General features: G+C 39.3%; 1 protein-coding gene and 1 long non-coding RNA gene across 7 annotated transcripts in view; one reads left to right on the plus strand and one right to left on the minus strand.

Annotated features, from left to right (window-relative positions):
- SSBP2 (single stranded DNA binding protein 2) overlaps window positions 1-25,374 on the plus strand; it is a 294,273-nt gene that overhangs the window by 243,336 nt on the left and 25,563 nt on the right. For 3 of the 6 annotated variants that reach the window (XM_039911270.1, XM_003428207.5, XM_001509490.6), the window contains 6 exons: window positions 2,660-2,727; window positions 11,054-11,102; window positions 13,449-13,484; window positions 15,599-15,653; window positions 18,096-18,166; window positions 19,505-19,583. In XM_039911270.1, the coding sequence (XP_039767204.1) occupies window positions 2,660-2,727; window positions 11,054-11,102; window positions 13,449-13,484; window positions 15,599-15,653; window positions 18,096-18,166; window positions 19,505-19,583 (358 nt within the window). Of the gene's footprint in view, window positions 1-2,635; window positions 2,728-11,053; window positions 11,103-13,448; window positions 13,485-15,598; window positions 15,654-18,095; window positions 18,167-19,504; window positions 19,584-25,374 lie in introns of all 6 variants that reach the window. The other 3 variants (XM_007656432.4, XM_039911269.1, XM_007656499.4) reach the window with 1 other exon arrangement.
- LOC120638240 lies at window positions 1,201-23,442 on the minus strand. The gene is made up of 2 exons (XR_005659799.1): window positions 23,241-23,442; window positions 1,201-1,760 (listed from the first exon to the last, which is right to left on the minus strand). It is a non-coding gene; the product is annotated as an uncharacterized LOC120638240 (long non-coding RNA).

Consider the following 25,374-nt stretch of genomic DNA (forward strand, 5'->3'; position numbering starts at 1 on the left):
TTACCTCTGTTCATGAAGGACAGAAAACACACAGAGGGTGCCCAGTAAATGTTAACTCCAGAAAAAGAGAGGAGGCTGTTTTTAAAAAGTTATCCTGTCACTGCTAACAGATGTTCAGTATCATCAACATTAACCAGTATTTTCATTATCAACAAAATCTATTAAGCACCTTCTTGGAGTAGATCACAAGGTCTCCCAGTCAGGTTCCAAAACAGAAGATTTCAGTAGGCAGAAAAACACTGGAATGCACTGCTTTTCTCCTTCCATGTCAAACCAAATTCTTTATTTTCCTTTTCCTTATGCCACCTTAACAGTAGTGGGTGTTGTTTTTTTTCCCATGCCACTCTGTAGTGTGATATTCTTCCCTAGTTTGTGCTCTTCTTGTGAGTAATGTCAGCTAATGAAGAAAATAATAACCACACAGTCAACCATTGGAAACCCAAGGAAAAGAATTAGCCATTTCTCAGTGGTGTGGCCTAAATCCTCAGACATTTTCGAACATTGCTCTGAAGCAAGGTTTGGGTGATGTCACCCCTTTGAAGGTTGCCTCTCCTGCAACAGCATATAACATAGGACCTGTACTGGTTCCATTGTTGAGGCTTGTTCATTTGTCCCTTTAGACCTGGCTATTGTTTGATTGCTTTGTATCATCATCAAAATGATATTTAAATAAGCTTTTTGATCAGCTAACACAATGAACAGTTTTCACACACCTATGGGTATCGAAGAATAATGTTGATGTTTTGTATTTTATGGATACCTGTTTATTCTAACATCATATGAAAATTATCTGTGTGCTGTTCATTAGCTGTTGATTTAGTACAGTGCTTAGTAGAGTGCTGTGCACATAGCAAGTGCTCAGTAAATACCACTGATCATTGATACCACTGACTGATTAGCTATCTGAACATCAAAGCCCCAGGATCTTTCACAAAATCTGGTTTCATGGAAAGACATACATTTTTTTAAGGGTTTTATTCAATTATGTCTGTACTAGATATTTGGAACCTAATTCATTTGTAGATATACATTTCATTTTTGTTAGGTTACTTGGTATAGTTTTAGTTTTAGTATAGTAACACAGTGATTTTAGCTCCATTCAACACAATCATCCACCCAACATCAATACAGTTCGATCACCAACACATTTTTCATTGAAATGGTTTGCCTAAATATGAAAATCATGATTTGCAAGTTCTGTAGAATTATCCCCTCTTTTAAGGGTGAAATGTTTTTAATATATGCAGAATCATTTTATAGAACATGAAAATACACTTTCAGGCATAGCCAACAGTACAGCTATAATATGTTCCTTGAAAACATGGATGCATCAAGAATGATAGCATTGTGGATATATTTACACAGTCAAGCATGTTCTAAATTGGGATCTGTTCCAGAACCTCTGAAAAAATAATATTTTTATGTACAATATTATGGAACATTAGTCATCATTAAACAAGTCTTAATTGTCAAGTAAAGTAATTCAAAGCATTGCATCACAACATTATCTGAGTAAGGAGTAATGATATGATTATTAGTCTTTTCAGGAGGCTGCAGAAGTAGAGGTTTGGTGACTGGTAGTATTTTTTCAGATTTACTATAGTGAAAAATTTGTCCAATTTAGGTCGAACAACGGATGGCTCCCTTTTCTTCAGAGAGCACCTCGTAGTAGGCTCAGTCCCTCTGAATATCTCTGCACACCTTTGAATTCCTCTCTCAAGTTTTTCTTCTTCAGCCATTTTTAAAAGTTCATCTGCTTTCTGGAAAATTAATGCAAGAATTATTAATCCAAAAATTTGAACTAGGATTTTACCCGTAGCCGCAGCCCTGACAACCTCCTTCTCCATCACCGAGAGCAGCGGTCTCTCCACTTCATCCGAAAGCTACACAGAGCTGGGGAGAAGTATAAGGAGCAGAGATTTTAGGCAGATTGAATCGGCTCTTCTATGTCACCTTGATTCCATACTGCTTTCTTTTGAAAAGGAGAAGCTGCTTACCAGTTTGTGTTCAGGGAGATGTAGTGTCTGAATAATGGTTTCTCTGTGCTGCTGTTGGGTGACGCAGAGAAGGAGACTTCCAGATTGTGTGCGGGGAGAGAAGGGGAAGCAGCTGATTAAGGCTTTCTCAGTTTCAGCCAAAAGTAGCACAGAACCGTGGCAAGAGAGACAGGGCTGCGTGGTCTGCCCAAGGTCTCTACCACATCTCTCTTGTCTCAATTCGGTTGCCGATCTCTTGAGAGCCTGGCTGAAGCGGAGAAGCTGGACTTCAAGTGTGCGTGTGGCGAGGGGCTGGGGAAATGGGGCAGGAAGGGAATTGAATTCCCTGCAATGACTGGATGTAATGTTAAGTGGGGCTTTGGGATTCTGGGCTAAATCAACAGTTAGTGCATGATACATCTCTCGATTTTACGTATTGTAGCCAGTGGTTGCCTGTAATACGTTTTAAGAATATTATGCTTTCCTATGAGCCAAAAACTATTATTTTGGGGAAAAAAAACCCAAAAGGACAAGAATGGACCCTTCAGAGATTGAATTGCACAGGCCTTATCCAGTCAGCATTTGTGCAGGGAAGTCATTAACCTGCTCTCCTTTCTTTCCCCCCTCCTCTTTGGTTTTGTTTTTTTGTTTTGTGGTAGTCTGACCCTTGGTTATCATTACAGAATTATGGAGGTGCAATGAGACCCCCTCTGAATGCTTTAGGTGGTCCTGGAATGCCTGGAATGAACATGTAAGCAAAATTTTCCTCTTTCCTAATGTTTACCAAAACTACATTTCTTTTTAACATACAGATTTAAGGTAACTACTGTTCCTTGAGCAAGCGAGAGATGGGCCTATTATTATAATAATGTTGGTATTTGTTAAGTGCTTACTATGTGCCGAGCACTGTTCTAAGCGCTGGGGTAGACACAGGGGAATCAGGTTGTCCCACATGGGGCTCACAGTCTTAATCCCCATTTTACAGATGAGATAACTGAGGCACCGAGAAGTTAAGTGACTTGCCCAAAGTCACACAGCTGACAAGTGGCAGAGCCGGGTTTCGAACCCAGGACCTCTGACTCCAAAGCCCTTGCTCTTTCCAGTGAGCCACGCTTAACTGAGGGGAACAACACTGAACAGAGAATGCTCTGTTGCAGCATTCCTTCTGCTCACAAAGATGTTCCGCGCACCTGTTCTCGCTTTTCCTTCCACATCTAGAAGTCTTTGGCTGTTTCATTTCCCAGGTCATTGATGCTACTTTCAGCCTTTTGTCTTGTTAACATTTAGTTATTCTTTTGCAGGTTTTTCAAGACACATAAACCATATTTTCACCTGAAAGTCACTACTAAGATAATTGAGTCAATAATGTATTTGATCACTTGCATGGGTAAATCCCACCTCAGTGTAGGGCCTCCACCACCCGCATCTTTAAATGTTTCATCCCCTTTACTCTGCTGAGGGCTGAAGCAGAAGTTCCAGCCCCTTAGAGTGCCAAAGGGACTGGATAGGGGATCATTATAATGAAAATAGAGTAGCCACAATATTTATAAAAGCATACTTTTTCCAGAATTATTGCTTTTTTTAGAGTAAGATTTATGAGGTAAGTACTTTTTTTGGAAATCAAACTGTACGAAACAGAAAAATCTAAAAAGATAATGACGGCATCTTTGTTTTTGCAACATATGTTAATGCATGTGAAATTTGATGGTCATATTTCAAGTTAGCACTGAATCTTCTCCAAGGCTTAATTAATCCCATTGTAATTAATAAGGCTTTTAATTGACTGGTTTTAACTTGTAAAAAGTTGTTCTTCCAATTAAAATGCCATTCACAAGGTGTATTTGTACAGAGTGGGGATAGTAAGTATTTGGACTGAAAGTTTAGTGAAAATAATGTGATATAATGATCTACTCCAGTCACATTGTTCATATTCAGTGCTAATCTACTCTTATTTACTGTATCATTTTTGAAAACAAAATTTATCTTAGAGCTTCATTTCTTCAGTTTATATAAAATAGCAATGATTAGCCTAATATTGCTTTACATATTTCTCTTGAAACTTCCTTTACATGACTTGTTTCTCAAAGACAAATTGCAATCACCTAGTTGGAGAATTTAGTATAATAACAGTTGCCACTTTCTTTACCACCCCTACCCCCTACCCTTCCGCTCCGTAATATTGTGAAGATTAATATAAATTCAGAGTAATCTGAAGTTATTAGATAAAATGTACGGTGTAAATATAAATTATTATTTATAGTTAATCTAGTAATAGTAATAGTATTTATTAAGGGCTTACTGGGTGCAGACCACTGTACTAAGTGCTGGGAGACGATACAGAACTTTACTACAAACCCTTCTGTGTTGTCAGGAGACCCAACTTATATGTTCATCAAGTATCTTAAGATAAAAATGTATATAAATGTATATTAAGAATATTATACTCAAGTTAATAATCTTTTTTAAACTTTACTCCAGGTATCCAAATACAATAACTACTTGCATTATACATATTTTACTATGATTTTAGTATGATACTGAAGCAGGTTTTGCAAGAGGCGAACGTATCAAAATGTACTGTAGTCTTGGGCCAAAAATGTTTCCCCCTCCCCCCATTTCACACCTATTCATGCAACGACGTGGAACTAATAATAGTAAAAACAATAATTTTGGTACTTGTTAAACACTTACTTTGTGCCAAGCACTGTATTCAGTAATAGGTACAAGATAATCAAGTTGAAGACGGTCCCCGTTTCACTTGGGACTCAGAATCTAAATAGGAGAAATTGGCCTCAGCCCCAGCCTAAGGTGAAATTGGAAGGGGAGACAAATAAGAAAGGCCAGGTCTCTCTAGTCTGTCTCTTGGAAACTGAGGCACCAAGAAGTTAAGTGATTTGCCCCAGGTCCCACAGCAGAAGTGGAAGAGCCGGGATTAGAACCAGATCCTCTGACACCCTACAGAGAAAATACATGGGGTGTACAAATAGGCTTGTTTTTCTATACAAAGACTTCTTGGTATAGGCCTGCCACGTACCCGTTAATCTCACTTCAGCTCCCACCTCAGGGTCTGTGTTGAATCCAAGTTGTGAGGTGAAATCTTCCCCCTTAAAGCCCTTTTCTCTGATAATCTATTCCCCACAGACTTTCCCACGTGGGCCAAAGATTTTCAGGAAGACAGTTATCAGGATTTTCCCCAGTGGGAAGCAGTGGTGAGGGATTTTAATTGAATTTAGGGGATTGGTACTTTGAAAATTGCTAATTTGATTTGATGGCCCCTTTTGAGGGTGGGCTCGGGGGGGGGGGTGAGGGGAGGGGAGGGCAAATCACCCAATTTCAAGGGGGAAAATAGGATAATCACCCAGTCCCAGCACTCAATATGTGGCCCTTTAGCATTTTGCTTCCTCTTCCCCTCCACCCCCACCACTTCCTGACCTCCTTTGTGCGTGCTGCTTGACCTCCCATCAAAACTTTTTTCAGCATAATATTCTCTCCCCAGCTGGATGGGGGATAGCCCTTTCAAAGTAGGGAAGAAGATGTTGATAGAACCAAAAACCTTTGTTCTTGCCACCTTAGAGACATTTGTCTCCTAACCTCAAATATTTGCTTCCTTGCCCAAACTGTAGGTAGCTGTTCACCTTGGTGGTGGTCTGCTCTGTTCTCTGGTGAATATCAGTTCAGAATGTCTGATCTATAGAATGTTCTGGTCACCTTTTCTGGTAGCCGCTTTAAAGGTGGCTTACAAAAGTCTTCCCAGACAGAATGGCTGGCCACAACATAAGCAGTAGAATCATCGCTTAACCTTATTGTGGGAAGGAATGTGTCTATCATACTGCCCACAGTGTTCCTGGCATTATTTTTAGAACAGACTGGTGCTTTCATCCTCTAGAAGAAAAATGATCTGCTGGGGATATACAGGGTGGGGAGGGATAGTGGACCCTTCTCACACCTCTCATCTCTCCTGGTCATTTAGCTTATTCTAAATCACTAAATTGTAAATTCCTTGAAGACAAAGATCATGTCTACCAATTCTAATAATGGTGATGTTAAGTGCTTACTAAGTGCCAGGCACTGTACTAAGCACTGGGGCAGATACAAGCAAATCAGTACACAGTCCTTGTCCCAGAAGTGGCTCAGTCTTAATCCCCATTTGAGAGGTGCATTAACTGAGGCACACGAAAGTTACCTGACTTGCCCAAAATCAACGAGTAGGCAAGCTGTGGAGCTGGGATTAGAGCCGAATTCTACTGTATTGTATTCTCCCAAGCCCTTAGTATAGTGCTCTGCACCTAGTAAGCACTCAGTAAATAGCACTGGTTTATCCATCACTTAAATGCATTGCTAAATATGCCCCTGCAAAAGAAAATGTTGACAAGTATTATTTTGTCATTAACTTCCTGGAGGAGTGAGCAAATGTTAAGGCCTTCTACCAGACTCCAGCATTCATGTTAATAACATCTATTCACCAAATCCATTGACTGGCTGGCTACATTGGCGGTCCTAATATTACTATATTTAAAGGGTTCAGTTAGAAAACTCTCATCTAATGACATTTTGGAAGGAATTGTTTCTCTGAAGCATTTCCTCTGAGATTATTCCAGTTTGAAGAACCTTCCGCCCATATATCATTTATTCCTCTTAGGACATTTATTTACATTCCATAGTCATTTTTGATCATCAGCCTATCAATCGGTGGTATTTATTGAGCACTTAGTATTTGCAGAGCACTGTACTAAGTGCTTGGGAGAGTATAATACAATAGAATTGGTAAACATGATCCCTTGTCTTCAAGGAGCTTACCATTCAGTGATTTAGATTAAGCTAAGTGACCAGGAGAGGAGAGGAGTGAGAAGAGTCCACCTCCTCAGCTCCCTCCAACCAATCTCTCTCCACCCCCTCTATCCCCAGCAGACTACTTTCCTTCTAGAGGGTGAAAGCACCAGTCGGTTCAAAAAATGATGCCAGGAACACAGTGGGCATTGTGCTCTTTCCCTTCACCCTTGTCCTCTTTGTATAAGCAGTGTGGCTTAGTGGAAAAGAGCATGGACTTGGGAGTCAGAGGTTCATGGGTTCTACTCCCACCTCTGCCACTTATTAGCTGTGTGACCTTGGGCAAGTCACTTCACTTCTCGGTGCCTCAGTTACCTCAACTGTAAAATGGGGATTAAGACTGTGAGCCTCACGTGGGACAACCTGATTACCCTGTATCTACCCTAGAACTTAGAACAGTGCTTGGCTCATAGTAAGCGCTTAACAAATACCAACATTATTATTATCATTATTATTATTCTGGATAAGGAAGAGGGTAGAGAAGAAGAAAGCTGCATTAGGGGTTTGTGGGCCACCTCGAGTGAACCAGGGGTTACACATGTGGCCTGAAAACCCGCGGTTGGACCACACTGATAGAAAAAATAGCAGTTTACGAGATATTCCAGGATATACTGATGTTAAGGTGGTAGACATAGGAAAAAATATGCTTTTAATTGACATTGCAGTTCTAAAATATGGGCTATTTTAAAAAATCAATTCACAAAAAATGCATAGAACTTATCTGGGCCATTAACTACAAAATAGAAGAAAAAGAACAGTTTAATTTATTGAATGCATTTTACACCCTTTTAAATACCATTCTATTATAAAAATTGAATTCAATCAAAAAGACCACATTTAAATAACAGGAAACTTAACTTAAACTTAGGAAAGCAAGGAAGACTTGCTCTGTTTCTTAATAGGAATTACAGTGTCCCTGGAACTGAAAGATAAATCTTTATTGAGAGAGGAAAATCTGACTCTAAGAAGTAAAAATTACAGAACTCTCCAAGATACCTTTTAAGAAAGAAGACAAACTAAAACATCTGGAATGTAGATGAAGAGAATGTGACTTAATAAAATGAACCGATTCATATGTAATTTGCAAATCATTGAAAATGTCTGTGAATTCTATTGTTATAATATTTCGGGTTCTATTATGTTTTACTCGGAGTCTTCTGCAGTACAAAAAAAATACATTGTTACGATGAAAACAAAAACTTCCCATTCAAATCCTGTCCCCGACTCCCAAGACTTTCCATTACCATATACAATACCACCATTCTCCCTGTCTCACAGGCCTGTAACCTTGGCTTTGTCCTCAATTCATCTCTCTCCTTCAACTTGCATATTCAGTCTGTCACTAAATCCTGCCCCATCCTCTCTACCCAAACTCCTACCACATTGATCCAAGTATTTATCATATTCCACGTTAACTACTGTATCAGCCTCCTCGCTGGCCTCCCTGCCTCCTCTTCTCCAGTGTATACTCTTCTCTGATATGTGGATCATTTTTCCTAAAAATTGTTCAATCAACATGTCCCCAGTCTATACTCTCCTCTGATATATGGATCATTTTTCTAAAAGAAGTTCAGTCAATATCTCCTCTCTCCTCCAAAACTACCAGTGGGGGCCCGCCCATCTCCATATCAAACAGAAATTCCATTGACTTTAAAGTACTCTAATGGCTCTCCACCTCTGACTTCCCCATATTATATCCCAACCTTCACACTCACTCCTCCGACACCAACCTTCTCTCTGTACCTCCATCACGCCTTGTTACCGCCAACCTCTTGCTCACATCCTCTCTCTGTCTAGGAGCCCCCTCCCCTTTCTTATCTGACAGACGACCTCTCTGTCCTCCTGCAAAGCCACACTAAAATCATGTCTTCTGCAAGAGACATTCTCCAGCTAAGCTCTCATCTCTTTGTCAGAGACTTCCCTTCTTTGTCACCGATGTGCTTGGGACTGTTCCACTTAAGCAGTTTCACCCCTTCCCCAACGGCATAGCACTTAAGAACGTAGACTTCTGTAATTTATTTTGTCTGTCTCTCCCTCTGATCTGTAAATTGAAATAAAAATGTCTTGCCCTGCTCCTCTCCAATCCCCCGCTCTTCCTCCACCTTCTTCGACTCCCTAATGTTCCCTGCGGTAACTCAAAATGAAGTCTCTTGCGTCCTCTCTAAATCTACAGCCTCCACCTATGCTTCTGACCCTACATACCTTTTTAAAACAATTTCCTCCTCCCTTCTTCCCTTCTCCCTCCATGACTGCCATCCTCATCTGTTCACTCTCTGACAGCTTCTTCCCCACTGCTTTCAAATATGCTTATGTCTCCCCTGTCCTAAAAAAAATCCCACCCTTGACCCCATGGCTCCCTCCAGGAATCACCCCATCTCCCTCCTACCATTTCTCTCCAGACTTCTTGAGAGAGTTATTTACAGCCACTGTCTCCACTTTCTATCCTCCAACCCTCTCCTAGAGCCTCTCCAGTCTGACTTCTGCCCCCTTCGCTCCACAGAAACAGCCCTCACTAAAGTAACAAATGACCTTCCTCTCACTAAATCTGACGGCCTCTACTCCATCCTAATCCTCCTAGACCACTCAGTCACCTTTGACGCTGTAGACCACCCCCTTCTCCTTGAAACCGTATTCAACCTTGGATTCACTGACACTGCCCTCTCTTGATTCTCCTCCTATCTCTCTGACCGCTCCTTCTCAGTCTCTTTTGCTGGCTCCTCCTCTGCCTCCCACCCTTTGACAGTAGGGTTTCCTCAAGGCTAAATTCTAGGTCCCCTTCTATTCTCCCCCTACACTTACTCCCTTGGAGAACTCATTCGCTCCCATGACTTCAATTATCATCTCTATGCAGATGATTCCCAAATCTACATCTCTAGCCCTGATATCTCTCCTTTCCTGCAATCTCGTATTTCCTCCTGCCTTCAAGACATATCTACCTGAATGTCCTGCTAATACCTCAAATTGAATATATCTAAAACTGAACTCCTTATCTTCCCACCCAAACTGTATCCTCCTCCTGTCTTTCCCAACACTATGGACAGCACCATTATCCTCCCTATGTCACAAGCCTGTAAACTTGACATTGCCCTTGACTCATCTCTCTCATTCCACCCACATTTTCAATCTGTCATCATATCCTGTCAGTCCTACCTTCACAACACTGCTAAAATCCATCCTTTCCTCTCCATCCAAACTGCAACCAAACTGATCCAAGCACTTATCCTATCCCGCCTTAACTATTGCATCGGCCTCCTCGCTGACCTCCCCACTCCAATCCGTACTTCATTCTGCTGCACTTATTTGTGAGCAAAAACATTGTTTCTCCCCATTCCTCGAGAACCTCCATTGGCTGTCCATCCCCTCTGCATCAAACAGAAACTCCTTACCACTGTCTTGAAAGCACTCAATCAGCTCGCCCCAGCTTACCTCACTTTACTAATCTCGTTTTAAAGCCCAGCCCACACACTCTGCTCCTTTAGAGCCAGCTTACTCACTGTGCCGTTATCTCGCCTATCTCACCACCCACCCTTTTGCCACATCATTCCCCTAGCCTGGCACTCCCCCTCCATATAAGCCAGACCACCACTCTCTCCACCGTCAAAGCATTACTAAGGTCACATCTCCTCCAAGAGGCCTTCCCCGATTAAGCCCTCTTTTCTCTGGCTTGCTCTCCTTTCTACCTTATCTATGCTCTTCAATCTTTGACCTTTGGATACTTGATATTCACCTCACCCCCAATCCCACAGCACTTTTGTGCATATCTTTATCGTATATAATTATTTTTTCTTATCAATGTCTGTCTCCCCCTCTAGACTCTAAGCTCGTTATGGGCAGAGAATATGTCTACTAATTTCTGTTGTATTGTATTCCCCCAAGCACTTAATACAGTGCTCTGCACATAGTAAATACTCAATAAATACCATTAATTGATTGATTGGTTGCAAGCCCCTTATGGGCAGGAATTGTCTACACCTGCTTTTTTGCATTCTGATCTCCCAAGTGCTTAGCACAGTTCTCTGCACACAATAAGCGCTCAAGTATTGTTGATTGATTGATGGTGTATTATTAAAGGAGAACCTGCATTTTCTGGAATAATGCAAATTTTAAATAAAAATAAGTCTCTAAGTATAAAAGAAATAGCAGCAGTTATGCAGTTATGAAAATAGTTATTTTATTATTTAGTATCATCATGACTTCTTTGTCCAGAAGCCAAAATTGTCAGAGTTTAAATTTATTATTTTGCATTTTAGGGGTCCAGGAGGCGGTAGACCTTGGCCAAACCCAACAAATGCCAATTCTGTAAGTACATATCTGTGTTGGATTCTGTCAGGTGGTTTAGGTAGTTATGTCTTCTTGCTATTTACCCATTTATATTACCTATAAAAGAGCACTTGCAATAGCTAAGCAAAACACTTTGCTTTTGAAAGTGCCTGAATTGTTCCTATTGATCAAAACAAAAAAAAAACACGATTTAGAAATAATTCCCAGAAAAATGCCCCTAATTGTGAATTGTATACATTTTCCTTCATTCAGAGCACTAATGTAGAAGTCCTATCTATGCAGGCACTTATATAGCAAAAAGAATGTGCACCCCTTCTTTATTCTTTGCTGTAACAGCTTCCCAATGTAAATGTGGAAAATGGTATGAACTTTAAAATAAGAAGTCTCAGGTAACACTTATCTTTACAATTGAGGAGATTCTTTTTTTCCTTTAAGTTGGTGAGTTACTTTCCTCTGTAGTTAGATGCACTTAGGTTCTCTTATTCCCATAAATGATCATTCATCTTGCCTGGCTCAAGTGTGAATAAGGTAATTTTGTTATTGAGAGTATTTCTTATAAATGTTCCACTAATGTATATACACCTACAAAAAAGATGGCCTAAAATTAATCCAGATCTGAAGGTGTTTTTCTTTTTCACCAAATTTTGAAGTCACTTTTTCCCTAGGTTAAAATATGTTCTGAAGGATAATGAATGGGGCTGTTTTTGAAAAGCCGTTTTTATTTCCCATTTTAAGTTTCTTCAAAGCCACTTGAAACTGAAATTTCATATTTTGAAAACATGTACTATGCAATTTAAGACCGTACATGACGCATTCTGAGTGACAATTGTTAAATATTTGCAGGTGCCAGTTTTCAGAGTTTAATTGTGTAGCATTCTTTCTTGGGTTTTTTGTCCCTTAAAACACTCAATCAACTTACCGCTGATTCCTCAGCTCACTGATTTCTTACAACTCATTCCACACACTTCATTCCACCTAACACTAACTTATTCCCTTTACCCCTGTGTCAACTATCTTGCCACCAACCCCTTGCCCACATCCTCCCTCTGGCCCGAAATTCTCTCCCCCTCCATATATACCAGACCACCACTCTCCCCACTTTCAAAGCCTTATTGAAGTCACATCTCCTCCAAGAGGCTTTCCTCAATTAAGCCCCCTTTCCCCTAGCCCATCTCCCTTGTGCGTTCCCTATGCAGTTGTCTCTGTACCCGTTAAACATTTGGCATTCAAGCCACCCTTATCCCCACAGCACTTAAGTACATATCCCTAATGTATTTATTTATGTTAATGCCCGTCTCCCTCTCTAAACTGTAAGCTCTTTGTGGGCAGGGAACATCTCTTCCAACTCTGTTGTATTGTACTTTCCCAAGTACTTAGTTCAGTGCTCTGCACACAGTAAGAGCTCAGTAAATGCCATTGATTGAAGCTAGCAAAAGCAATTAGACTACATTTTTGTTAATTTCATATCAGATTGTGTTTTTAAACTGGGTTTCTGAGTGTTTAAAGCCAATGATTGTTGTAGATGACTAAATTGAATGAGAATAAAAAGTGTAACTGTAAGAAAGTTTCCAATCCTAAGACTTGTTGGCTGTATTTTCGAAAGGAAAATTTGTCACAGAAACTCCAATTTGGTCTTAATTGTTCTTTTAACAACTAATTTTCTACCCATTCACATTCTAGGACATTCATAAGATGAGCTCATATAAAAGTTGCTTTATGGAAGGAAAAATTGGTTAGTTACCAGGAACTGAATTTCCATGAATTGGTAACCTCCTCAGGTTCACACTTGTCAGAGCCCTGCACGTTTGTCATCTTATTTTTATGCAACTTGCCTCAGGAAGTAGAGAGGGCAGTTTGATGCTGGTATGAATAAAGTTTGGAGTCATACTGTGTGGATGTGCAATAGTTTGCAGCCCACTTTTGAAAAATATTAATTGCTGCTCAGCATGTACACATCCTGGAACATGCAGTTGTAAAAGCTGCTAATTCACAGGATTCCAGTTCCTGGTAATCGCCCTGTTTTTTATTTGCACAGATATATATTCCTCTAACTGGAGAAAAAATATCATTAGTATTTAGCAGTTGTATCCTTAAACTGGAACATTTGACATCGAAAAAGCTTGGGCGGAATTCTCATTCTCTGATATTTTTCTCTAATCTTTACCCACCATACAATATGGTTGCAGAATATATTTTCTAACAAACTCTGCTGCTTAATGACAACAGGATATTTTGTCCTTCCTCTTATATTCTCTTGCAGTTAATTTAAAGACTAGATTAGTCAGGTTACCATTTTGTTCCAGCCTTTGTACTTCCATGTAAATTAAAAGAAAATAAATTTATTTTGTCCTGTTCATATTCTAGATACCTTATTCCTCAGCATCTCCGGGGAATTATGTAGTAAGTACATTTGCGTCTGTTTGCTCGTTAGAATTGATGTTACGTTTTATTTAGGCAAAGCAATAGTTGGCCAGATGTTATGAAGAGCCCTTGGTGTATTGGCTGAGAAGCGAACATCTGATTTGTGTTCAGTTGTTTTGTCTGCCATCTACAGTGCATATGTTGATGTTCATTAGTAGAACAGTTATCAATCTGGTTGAAATTGCCCTGAGTGCTGGGTTTTACTTCAGCATATGCTTCTTTCACCAGTGCAATACACCGTCTTTCCTAATGAAGGGGAGAGCCTTTCTCTGGTTAACCTTAATGTGCTTGAATTAACAGTTCTACATGAAGAAAATCCTTTTTAGACCCAGGAAGATCATAAACTCCCATGACATAGAATGTATGGCCTAAAAGAAGACTAGTAAATACAGATTAGGGGACTTCCTTTACTTCCTCTGATTTGTTTTCTTAGTACCGCTTTTGGAAATCTTTTCTCCCAGATTTATTGCCTCTCACAAACTAAGTCTGAAGTCAGTTTAGCAACTTTTGCTTGATGATACAAATGACCTTCCCATCATCATCTCACTGTAGTATTACCCACTTCATAGGTCTACCTTGTTAGCCATTTCCTCCACTTCAGATTTTTGAATGCCTTGCAAAGGTATTTATAATATGGCATGTACTGCAGAGCGTTGTCTTCCTTTCATCAAGAGGAGAGGAGGTACTTCGACAGGATGACTGGAGGAGCAAGATAATGGGGTTAAATGGTTAATTTTGAATCTCTCCCTAGGCAGCTGTTTACAAGCTGTGAGGTTTGTGGCTTAACCGGTGATGAAGGGAGAGAAGTGTTATGAGTCTAGATCACTGAACATTTTGCCCAGTGCTGAAGTGCATTTTGTTTCTGGAACCTCATTACCGTTTGTTACCAATTAGCACAGCCTTAGGAATAGTGTTCTTTTGCTGCTGCTGAGCCGGTATGGCATGTGGTTTATTAGACTACAGCTTCAGATTAATCCACTTTGACTTAAAACAAGAGAAAATCTTCAGTGTTTTATACTTCAAGCTTTTGTCTCTGTCATACCCTGTCAATCTTAAAGTAAATGCAGGTTTGGTCCTAGAAGTGGTGACAGTTTTCCTTTAAGCCATCCAAGGCAACATGATCCAAATTTCTGGATGAATTCCATAAAACAGGAAAATTTCATTTTCATCTGAATTCCCTCCATGGAACTGCAAGGGGCTTGATCATGCCTCCTCAGAGATATATTGCAGAGAAAAACTTCCAGCTTCTCCCCTTCACAATCCAGCTCCCAGTGGGGATTTGTTGCCAAAGTTTTGGCTGTGAATGGGACCTACCTGAAGAGGAGTGAAGTATGATTTCAGTTCCAACTATGATATCAAAGGGCTGTCAAAAGCACTGAGAGGGATGTGATCGCATTTCACAGTGCTTTTTCAGAGTCCCATTCCCCCCATTTGCAGAAGAGAGAAGTGGGCCCACTGAATATGTCTGCCTGACTGTGTGTGTTTGTGTATGTGTCTATACATTTTTAATGAGGCATACCATATTGATTATGATTTCCAGCAACTGAAATGAATAAATTCGGACCTAAGGAATGTTTCAAGAATGCAATCATTAAATAGAAAATTGTTGCATTAAAAGTCACTGGTTCGCTTTATTTGTAATTACCATCGCAGTTGAAAACTGAATTCAGTAAAGTTTCCAGCTTTACTAAGTTTCACTTATTTATCAAATCTTCTCTATAGGTACTAAAAATCAGGAAAGGTACAACAAAATAATACAAATATGCATTATTTCTGTTAAATTGATTCTCAAGAAACTCAGTGATGATACAATAGCTCCATCATTTTTATGTAGTTAATTGAATACTAAAGTACTGGACTTAGGTTACTGACTTAGTGATTTTAAGGTAATTGTTATAATTCAAATAGTTTTATACATGGTATTAAAATAAGGCCATAATGAATCCCAGAAGACAATTGTTGGAAGGATATCATTCCCTTCTATTGCTTTTAAATACACTTTCTGTCATGATATGGTCAACCTTTCATTCTGTGTTTTTCTTGTGTTATCAATGAAATATTGTCATTTCAATTAATATTTTCTACACTTTTAGGGTCCTCCAGGAGGGGGAGGGCCACCAGGAACTCCCATCATGCCTAGTCCAGCAGGTATTGAAATCCAACTAACGATACAGACATTAATAAGGAGAATAAACCTACGAAAGCTGTAATCATATTGGTGGAAAGATATTGGGTTATTTTCTCATGTCTGCTACCAAAATTGTACTGATAGTGATGAATGGAGAAGTAGCATGGACTAGGAGAAAGAACACGGGCTGAGAGTCACAGGACCCAAGTTTTATTCCAACCTGTGTTCTATTCCCGGCTCCACAACTTGTCTGCTGTGTGATCTTGGGCAAATCACTTAACTTCTCTGTGCCTCAGCTACCTCATCTGTAAAACAGGGGATAAGACCGCAAGCCCTATGTGAGACAGGGAGCCTGCCCAACCTGATAATGTGGTATCTACCCTAGGGCTTAGTACAGTGCCTGGAACCGAGGAGGTGCTTAACAAATACCATAAAAAGAAAAAAACCTGTGATTTTTAAGGACCTGGAACCATTTACTAGGGGTAGTGAGAAACTCTCAACCATGACATCTTATTTTTAAAGAAAAAATATTGATTTGCTATTGTTTATTTTAATATGATTTAATAATCCTTTAATCACATATTTGAATAGCTCTGAATAAGCAAAGTTGCTAAACTGAATCAGAGATACAGTGTGATCCACTCTCCAGATCCACATGTAGGCACTTTCTAGTCATTCAAATCAAAACAAGGTTTTAGTCTTTTTATCTTTTCAACAAGAACAATAAATGCAGAATTTTTAAAATCATAAAAATCCACACAGCAGGTTATTTAATCATTGCTCAGTTAACACATGTATATATTCATTTATAGTTTGAAGAAATTTGAAATAAAGTTGTGTTAGCTCTACGTTTTAAATCCAACACGAGGCAGTTTTATATTGCAAGCCTTGAAGATAATTTTCAATTTTGAAAAATGTAATAATTAACAGCTAAAAGTACACCTTGCTCCATAACCCCCGTGGAGTTCTCCAAATGCAGTGATTTTCACGGATCTTTACGCTCAGAGCATCTCCGTGGGGAGTGGAGCAGATCTGCCTCGTTGAAGAGAATAAGATAAAAATTGACCTTATTGTCACTTTTGCAATTCTGCATGACCTAGCACCGTTCTTTTTTAATTATGAAGTGGTGATTGAAAAAATAAACTGTTAATTTTACTAATAAAGAAGTCCAGAAGGATTTATGCCAGCTATTCCAAAATAACGTAATATATTCAAATAGATGATAGTAACTTGAAAGAAGACCCTTTCAATCTCAGAACCACCAATCAAATGAGAAACTCAGCCCCCTTCAACCACTTCTCCTTCAGGGATTTGAGTCCCAGGATCTTTTTTGGACTTTCTTATAGACCAGGGGGAGTAGCCCCTTCTCCCACCTTCTGCCCTCAATTACAATAATAATAATGATGGCATTTGTTAAGCGCTTATTATGTACAAAGCACTGTTCTAAGCGCTGAGGGGCATACAAGGTAATCAGGTTGTCCCGCGTGGGGCTCACAGTCTTAATCCCCATTTTACAGATGAGGTAACTGAAGCACAGAAAAGTGAAGTGACTTGCCCAAAGTCACACAGCTGAACAAGTGGCGGAGCTGGGATTAGAACCCATGACCTCTGACTCCCAAACCTGGGCTCTTTCCACTGAGTCATGGCTGCTTCTCTCCTCTCTGCAAGGGAGAGATGTAGGTTTCACTTTTTTATTTGATTTTTTAAAATAATTGTGAGTAAAATAAACCTATTTATGAAACAGAAACAAATCTGATACACAGCATTGCCTAACTCTTTGTTCCTCCTGATTGTTAGAACTTAAGACTCAGATTCACTCATGATGAAAACATTTCTCTAGCTCACAAAGATAATAATAATGAATAATAATTTTGGTACTTGTTAAGCGCTTACTATGTGCCAAGCACAACCATGTAATGAAAGTTAATAGTCAAAAAAGTATGTAATTTCCTCAAGCTCTGCCCCAGAACTGTAAAGTGCTTTGTCTGCTTTATCTGCATATATGAACTATACACATTTAAAAAAATATATAGTGAATAGAAGCATCTCTCAATACCATGCCAGTGGTGGCATCCATACTTTACTTCCGGACAGGTAATTTTATTTTTATCCAGTTTGGACAAATGGGATCCTTTTTTCCTGAAGCTAAAAACAGAGGATTTTCCAAGATTACCCAAATAAACAAGAAAGTGTAATGCCACTGGAGCTCAGAGCATAGCAGGAGCAAAAGGTTTAGTACGGTTCTGTGGATTTGGGATATTGAGAGATCTAATCGAATGAGATTATCAGCTCAGCAGGAACAATATAACACCTGTTTTAGAGCAGGACTCATGATCATGTTTAAGTGGTGTGGTTGTAAACAGGGGGAGGTTGACCAGTTGTCTAATCTTTCTTTAGTTCATCAGCGTGTGAAGAAGTGATAATGAAAAAAAACCAAAAACCAAAATAATATTTTGTTTCAGATTCAACCAATTCCGGAGACAACATGTATACTTTAATGAATGCGGTACCACCTGGGCCCAACAGACCTAATGTAAATATACATCTATTACTTATTTTTCTTGAATTCTTCCCATTTGCAGAATTTTTTTCTGCCTGAATAATTTTGAAGCCACCATGAAAGAGTAATTTGGCTCTTAAACAAAGCTTATCAGAAAGAACTAAATTTCTCAGATTTTAAAGTGATTGAGTAGAAAAAATTAACAAGATTATGAGATGTGAAGATTTCAGTTATACTGTCAGGATGCTTGGACAAAATGAGATTTGTTATCTGTTATAGGACTGTAATTCATTCAAAACCAAATCCGTATTAGGGTGTTAAATTTTGATAATTATTAACCAATTTAAAAGTACTGATCAAGATGAAAGGTGTAGAAAAATGGAAATAACTGTTAAATTCAATTTGAAAGTTCTTCAAATTTGTTTTCTTCATTGAGTTTGACAGATATTTTATTTGGTTCTCTTCTAGATCAGAAAGAGGATTGTGTAATATGTGTTGGGTTGTTCCGTGTGGCCATAGAATTGGAAAGAGTTGTTTAAAACTAGATTAGGAAACCCAGGCTCTGACAGCATTGCAGAGATAATTCCAGTCGAGGTTCTTTTACTAAAGCTGGAGGGCCTCGCTTTTCCAGCAAAGCCTCTTTTGTGTTCATATTTGGCCCCTCAGAGCCACATGTTCAAATCATAATACGGTAAACTTTTTCTCATATTTTATCCCGTATTTATCCCATTTTGAAAAATCAAAACACTGCTGGTTCTCAATTTACACTTTTGATTTCACTTGTGAGAAGATGCATTTACTGGGGTGTTTTTTTATGGTATGGTTAAGTGCTTACTATGTGTCAGACACTGTACTAAGCACTGCGTACACCTTCTGGAAAGTAGCTAAAACCTTACCTAAAAAGGGTGACTTTCATCCTCTGGAGTTTTGCTCGTTTTATAAGATTTTGAAGTATCCACTTATAGAGAACAAGGAAATCCACAAAACATTATAATCTACAGCTTGCCAAAGAGAACTATATTTCCATTCTCTCCATCCTCATAATCTTTCCTGGAATCGGCACTGTTATATGGTAACAGCCAGCAGTAGGGTGGGTGAGTGGAGACCTAATCTTAGAACTGAAACTGGAATACAGGAAGAAGAGCAGGGAGAGGAGGAGGAGGAGAAAAGAAATTTCAAATTCTGTCAAGCATGAAGAGATTTAGAAAATTAAGAAATCCGTAAAACTTTTGAAGTGATAAAAAAATCCATGTGTAGTCCAAAGAATTTGTTCATGGTTATATACTGTAGTGTCTAAATTAACTGTCATATGCAAACACTAATTTTAGTTTGAGATGTGTGATCATTGTTAATTTCTTTTTTAAAAAACAGTTTCCAATGGGCCCAGGGTCAGATGGCCCTATGGGTGGATTGGGCGGAATGGAGTCACATCATATGAATGGATCTTTAGGTGAGGATTTTTAATCAAGTTTTCTATTACGCTGCGATATTTTAGAAATTATTTGAAAATCTGACATTTTATGTTTGCTACAATTGCCAATTCAAAGTTTATTTCAATGTATTAAAACTTGTATTCATCAGTGTTTATTGTAAAATAATTACTGCTAAAAATTCCACTCTGATTGAACTATACTATTCATTTTTTCCCCCACAGCCATGGTAAAAAATTGTTTTTTTGCTTCTAGTTTTATGCTGACCCCTCTAATTACTTTGAAAAGTCACTTAACCTCTGTTTTATCCCAATTTCTTACCACAAAGTGGGGCTAGTGATGTTAACCATGTTCTTCTCCTACTGGAATGTCATGAGAACCAATATCCCCTCTAAATTATTTCAGGCCATGAGCAAATAGCCCATGGTTTGCGTAGTTGAATTTCCCTTTCTCTCTTCCTCTTCTTTTTTTCCCTCTCTCCACCTTCACCCATGCACTTAGTCCCACCTCATAAATCACCTAGGTACTCATCTCACCCCCACAGCACTTAAATGCATATTCTTATGTACAGTTGCTGCCCGTACCTGTAATTCATTTTAGTGTCCGCCTCCTCTGCTAGACAGTAATAATAACAGTAATAATAATAATGATGGTATTTGTTAAGCGCTTACTACATGCCAAGCATTGTTCTAAGAACTGGAGTAGATACATGGTAATCAGATTGTCCCAAGTGGGGCTCACAGTCTTAATAATCCCCATTTTACAGATGAGGTAACTGAGGCACAGTGAAGTGATTTGCCCAAAGTCACACAGCTGACAAGTGGCAGAGCCGGGATTAGAACCCACGACCTCTGACTCCCAAACCCATGCTCTCTCCTCTAAGCCACGCTGCTTCTTTAAGTAAGCTCCTTGTTGATAGGGAATCACGTCTACCAATAACTTTGGTATTTGTTAAGCACTTACTGTGTGTCAAGCACTGTTCTAAGCTCTGGTTTAGATAGAAGGGAATCATCCCAGCCCCACCTAGACCTCAAATCTACGTAGGTGGAAGAACGGAGATTGAAACCCCATTTTACAGGTGAGGAAACCTAAGCTCAGAGAAGTTAAGTAACCTGCCCAAGGTCACACAGCAGGCAAGTGGTGGAGCTGGGATTAGAACCCAGGTCTTCCAACTCCAAGACCCATGTTCTTTCCACCAGGGTAAAAGCTTTCCATTTTTTCGAGTATCACTGAAAAGCCATATACAGTCAAAATTATATACATATAAAGATTTTCCTTCCTACACTAATGTATTGGGTGCTGCACTGATTTTAATGTGCCTTTTCAAGATGTCTCTGCTTAAGGAAAGTAACTCCAATGTCCCCATGAAAGGTAGCTGCATCTGCAGTTGTTTTCCAGCAGTCAGTCAATCAGTGGTATTTACTGAGTACTTACAGATGTGCAGACCGCTTTACGAAGCACTTGGGGAAGTGTAATACAACAGAGTTGATAGACACAATCCCTGCCCTTAAAGAGCTTGCCATCTTGTGGGGAAGACAGACCTTATAATAAATTACAGGTAGGTTTATTCATTCATTCAATTGATTCAGTGATATTTATTGAGTACTCACTGTGTGCAGAGAGAGCACTGTACTAAGCGTTTGAGAAAATGCAATAATAAACGTCGTTCCCTGCCCACAACGAACTAAGCAGCAGAGTGTAAGGATATGTATAGAAATGTGGGGATGGGGTGCTTAAGAGGTAGGGGATAGGGAATTCAGAAGGGAGAGCAAATAGGGTGGGTAAGTGAGAGGTTAGTCAGGTAAAGCTTCTTGGAAGAAATATGATTTTAGTAGGGCTTTGAAGATGGAGAGAGTGGTGGTCTGTCAGATACCACGAGGGCGGGAGTTCCAGACCAGAGGAAGGATGTGAGCAAGTGGTTGATGGCAAGACATATAATAGCATGATACATTAAGTAGGCTGGCATTAGAAGAGTAAAGTATGTGGGCAGAGTTGTAGTAGGAGATGAGCGAGGAAGGTAGGAGGGGGAGAGGTGATTTAGTGCCTTTAATCGTAAGGAGTTTCTGTTTCAGTCTACTACCATACCATATTGTTTGAGGCACTGCTTCACTGTGTCTTTAAATAATAATCATGCTATTTATTTAGTGCTTCCTATTTCACTACCCCTTTCTCTTCTGGCTCCTCTATGCCCAGTTTCAGCCCATCACTCAGTATTATTCATTCTCCTCACATGTCCCACCCTTAGAAGTCATGTTACCAAGAATAGTTCCTCTCTGTTAGTGAACTGATTTCATTCCACTACAGTCGTTCCTGCCAGAGCTCACCTTTATAGTGAGCGATTTGGAAAGAACACAGTGGAAGAACTGGAGTACAAAGTTCTATCAAGCAGCCCTGAATTATCCATAATGCAGTATGACTCACACTGTAGTAGAGATCTGATGGTAATCGTGTTTGTGCTCATTGTTATCACAGCTTCACTTGAAATGGTGAACTGTAGTTTGTGTCTGTCGGTCATACCTCACTTCTAATAAACTGCTGTTTGACCATCTGGTGGGACACAATCCCTCATAATTAACATCAGAATTCCTTTTTAGCAACTTTCTTTAGGTTCTTTCCAAAGCTGATGGGCATTCAAAACTTGGAGCTTGTGGGAGTAACTAAATAAGACTTTGTTTTACATTCTCCAAAGGCTAGAACAGTACAGAAATTCATTTTCCTTGAGTTTCTTTACAAATGATGAGTATCTTTATAACAGCAGTAATTAGCAAAAATTAAAATGCAATTTTGTTGTTCCATTTAGTTTTTCTAAGAGGTCTCAGACACCCAGGTACTAAGAGCCATCAGTACTTTGGCTTTTTTTAATTATAATATACAACCATATTGGCCAAAGTAATGTATAATTCAAGAATTAGGGTGTGCTCACTAGTGGGTTGTGCCACCCAGTACACCAAAAATATAATTTTATTTAGGTGTCGTAAACACTAAGCTTAAACCTTCATACTGTTGTTGGCATCTCCCTGCTGTTGGTCCAGTGGAGGGAATCGGGAGACCTGGGTTCTAGTCCTGTGGATAAAAGCCTCACACGAACTTCACAGGGTGCTACACCCTTTTCAGCCCTCTTGCTTGATGCCCTCTGACCAGCGTCCCATTTTGCCTATCCACATATTACTGGCAAGAATGCTGCGTAGGTACCTGAATTTGGTGACCATTTTCATTTCTGTGTTGCTAATGAAACTCTTGGTGGTTGTTTTTTTCTGGTGCACGATAGTTAATAACCTTGGTTTGCTTCAGATTTATCACTGAGCTAACTCTACGAAGTGACTCATAATCGTGTGTGTGTGTGTGTGTGTGTGTTCTCAAGAGCTCAATAAGCAGTATACAGTAGTTTCTGGTTAACTGTGGCAAAGCCTTTCTAAAATGCTTTTTAGGCACCACTGGGTCAGAAGAGTTTCTAAAGAATCGGAGGTATATAATTGCTCCAACTTTTCAGGGTCTTTGCCACATCCCGAGGCAAATAAATAAATCATATTTATTGAGCAATCACTGTGTACAGGACACTATACTGAGGACTTGGGAGAGGACAACACAACAATATAAGAGACACATTTTCTGCCCACAGTGAGCGTACAGTCTAGAGAGGAGATTGATAGGATAAAATAGATTGAAAAGTTCCATACCTTATCAGACGGTCTTGCTTTTCTCTGATGGTAGTGGGGGAAAGATCAGAAGAGGAAACCTTCAGGGCTGACCCAACCAATCATACCACAATGAAATAGCCTAAAGATCTCCGTGAACTTTTTCGAGCTGCCAGATTTGCCTAATGGTTTCCAGAGCTCAGCTGTACTGATGGTTTCAAATGGTTCTGTATGATTTCTGATAAAGTATGGAAGTTCCGTTATTACACCCTTCACCTGTTGATGCAGTGCATACCCATTGTGATTCAGGTAGTTCATGCTTAGTGATATTCTTTAGTGTCTTGTTAAGAAAGATTCTGGCAGGAGTCTAGCTAGGAATGCAAAACATTTCCACAGTTAGTCCTCTACCTTTCATCTTGAAGAATGTGTTTATTGGAGTAACCGTGAAGTCCTGAAGTGCTTCTTCCATGTTCTATAGATTAAAAATTATTTGTAGATAATTGCTTGTAGATTCCTACAGAATTGTCTTCAAATCTAGGTGCTTTTCCCATTTTTAATGGCTTCCTTCTATTAGTGAATTCTTCAAAAATTGAAGTTACTGCCAAGCCTTCACGTTTTTTCCATTTTTCTATTCTTTCAAGGGCCTTAACCTCAGTGGTGGAATTTCGTTGCTGAATTGTACTTCCCAAATGCTTAGTACAGTGCTCTGCACACAGTAAGCACTCAATAAATATAAATGAATGAATGAAGGAATGTTCACAAGGCTGAATTTGCCCTAGTTTGGTGGTCAGTGCAATCATGGATCTAGTTAGTCCAATTGATACTTTTTTGATCTTCATAATATGTCATATAGATATTTATACACTTCCTGTTTAATCATGAGAAGCTATATAAACAGTGCCATAATAGCACTGTAAGCCCGTGATTAGACTGTAAGCCCGTCACTGGGCAGGGATTGTCTCTATCTGTTGCCGAATTGTACATTCCAAGCGCTTAGTACAGTGCTCTGCACATAGTAAGCGCTCAATAAATACTATTGAATGAATGAATAGCAGACCATTTGTCCATTAGGCCCAGAGTTCTGCATGAAAGAGGATCCGAAGATACTTGGAGGAGCGCTGTAGATTAATGTTGCCCTCTTTGCTATCCGATTTTCTGGTTTGGAATGTATTTACTGCTGCCCCTAATTTTTCTCTTAATTTATCATCAGTTTATACCTGAATAAATGTAAAACAACTGAAGACCTTCTCATATCTCTAATTTTTCTCTTAAGCATCCATCGTGTTTTCTAATCCACAAATGTATTCTCCTTAAACGAATTGACAATTTCTGACTGCACAACTTCCTGTGGTAACAGACTCCATTTGCTTCCACCTGCTGTGTGAAGAAACCATGGTTCCCCTGTTTTGATGACCAGATTTTGGTTCAGAGTTCTGGATCCCAGGCTTAGCTTCATTGTTAATTACATCTTAATGTTTCTATGTCACAGTTTTTTTTTTCCTCTCTCTGGGATGTTAAATAAGGTCTTGTAGATAAAGCACTGTGAGTACTTTGGAAAAAAAACCAGGCATTTTCTATAAGGCATTGGTAGCCAGACTAATGTTTCAGGGAAAAAAAATTATGAATGAGTAGAGCAAATGAGTGGGAGTCAGAGAGTCCAGGCTTTCGGGCCCATTGCCAGGATTTTTTGGCTGAAGAAAATGTATCTGTTAAATGATGTAATTATATTAATACCAAATTGTTGGTTACTTTTTGTCTGAATTTTAAAATAGTTAACTTTTTATAGGGTATTTTAAATTAGTTTTCAGTTAGGTTTATTTCCCATTCAGTCAGTGTATGTATTGGGCACCTACTGAACTAAATGCTTGGGAAATACAATAAAATAGAGTTAGTGGACATGATCCTTGTCCAAAATGACCTAACAATCTACCATCACTAATTCATGGACCTGGGAGTCAGAAGGACCTGGGTTCCAATCCCAGCTCTGCTACTTGTCTGCTGTGTGACCTTGGGAAAGTCAGCTTAACTTCTCTGTGCCTCAGTTCCCTCATTTGTACAGTGGGGACTCATTCATTCATTCAGTAGTATTTATTGAGCGCTTACTGTGTGTAGAGCACTTTACTAAGCGCTTGGAATGTACAATTTGGCAACAGATAGAGACAATTAAGATTGTGAG

The sequence above is a fragment of the Ornithorhynchus anatinus genome, chromosome 1 (genome assembly GCF_004115215.2).
Source record: "Ornithorhynchus anatinus isolate Pmale09 chromosome 1, mOrnAna1.pri.v4, whole genome shotgun sequence".
In the NCBI taxonomy this organism is placed as follows: Eukaryota; Metazoa; Chordata; class Mammalia; order Monotremata; family Ornithorhynchidae; genus Ornithorhynchus; species Ornithorhynchus anatinus.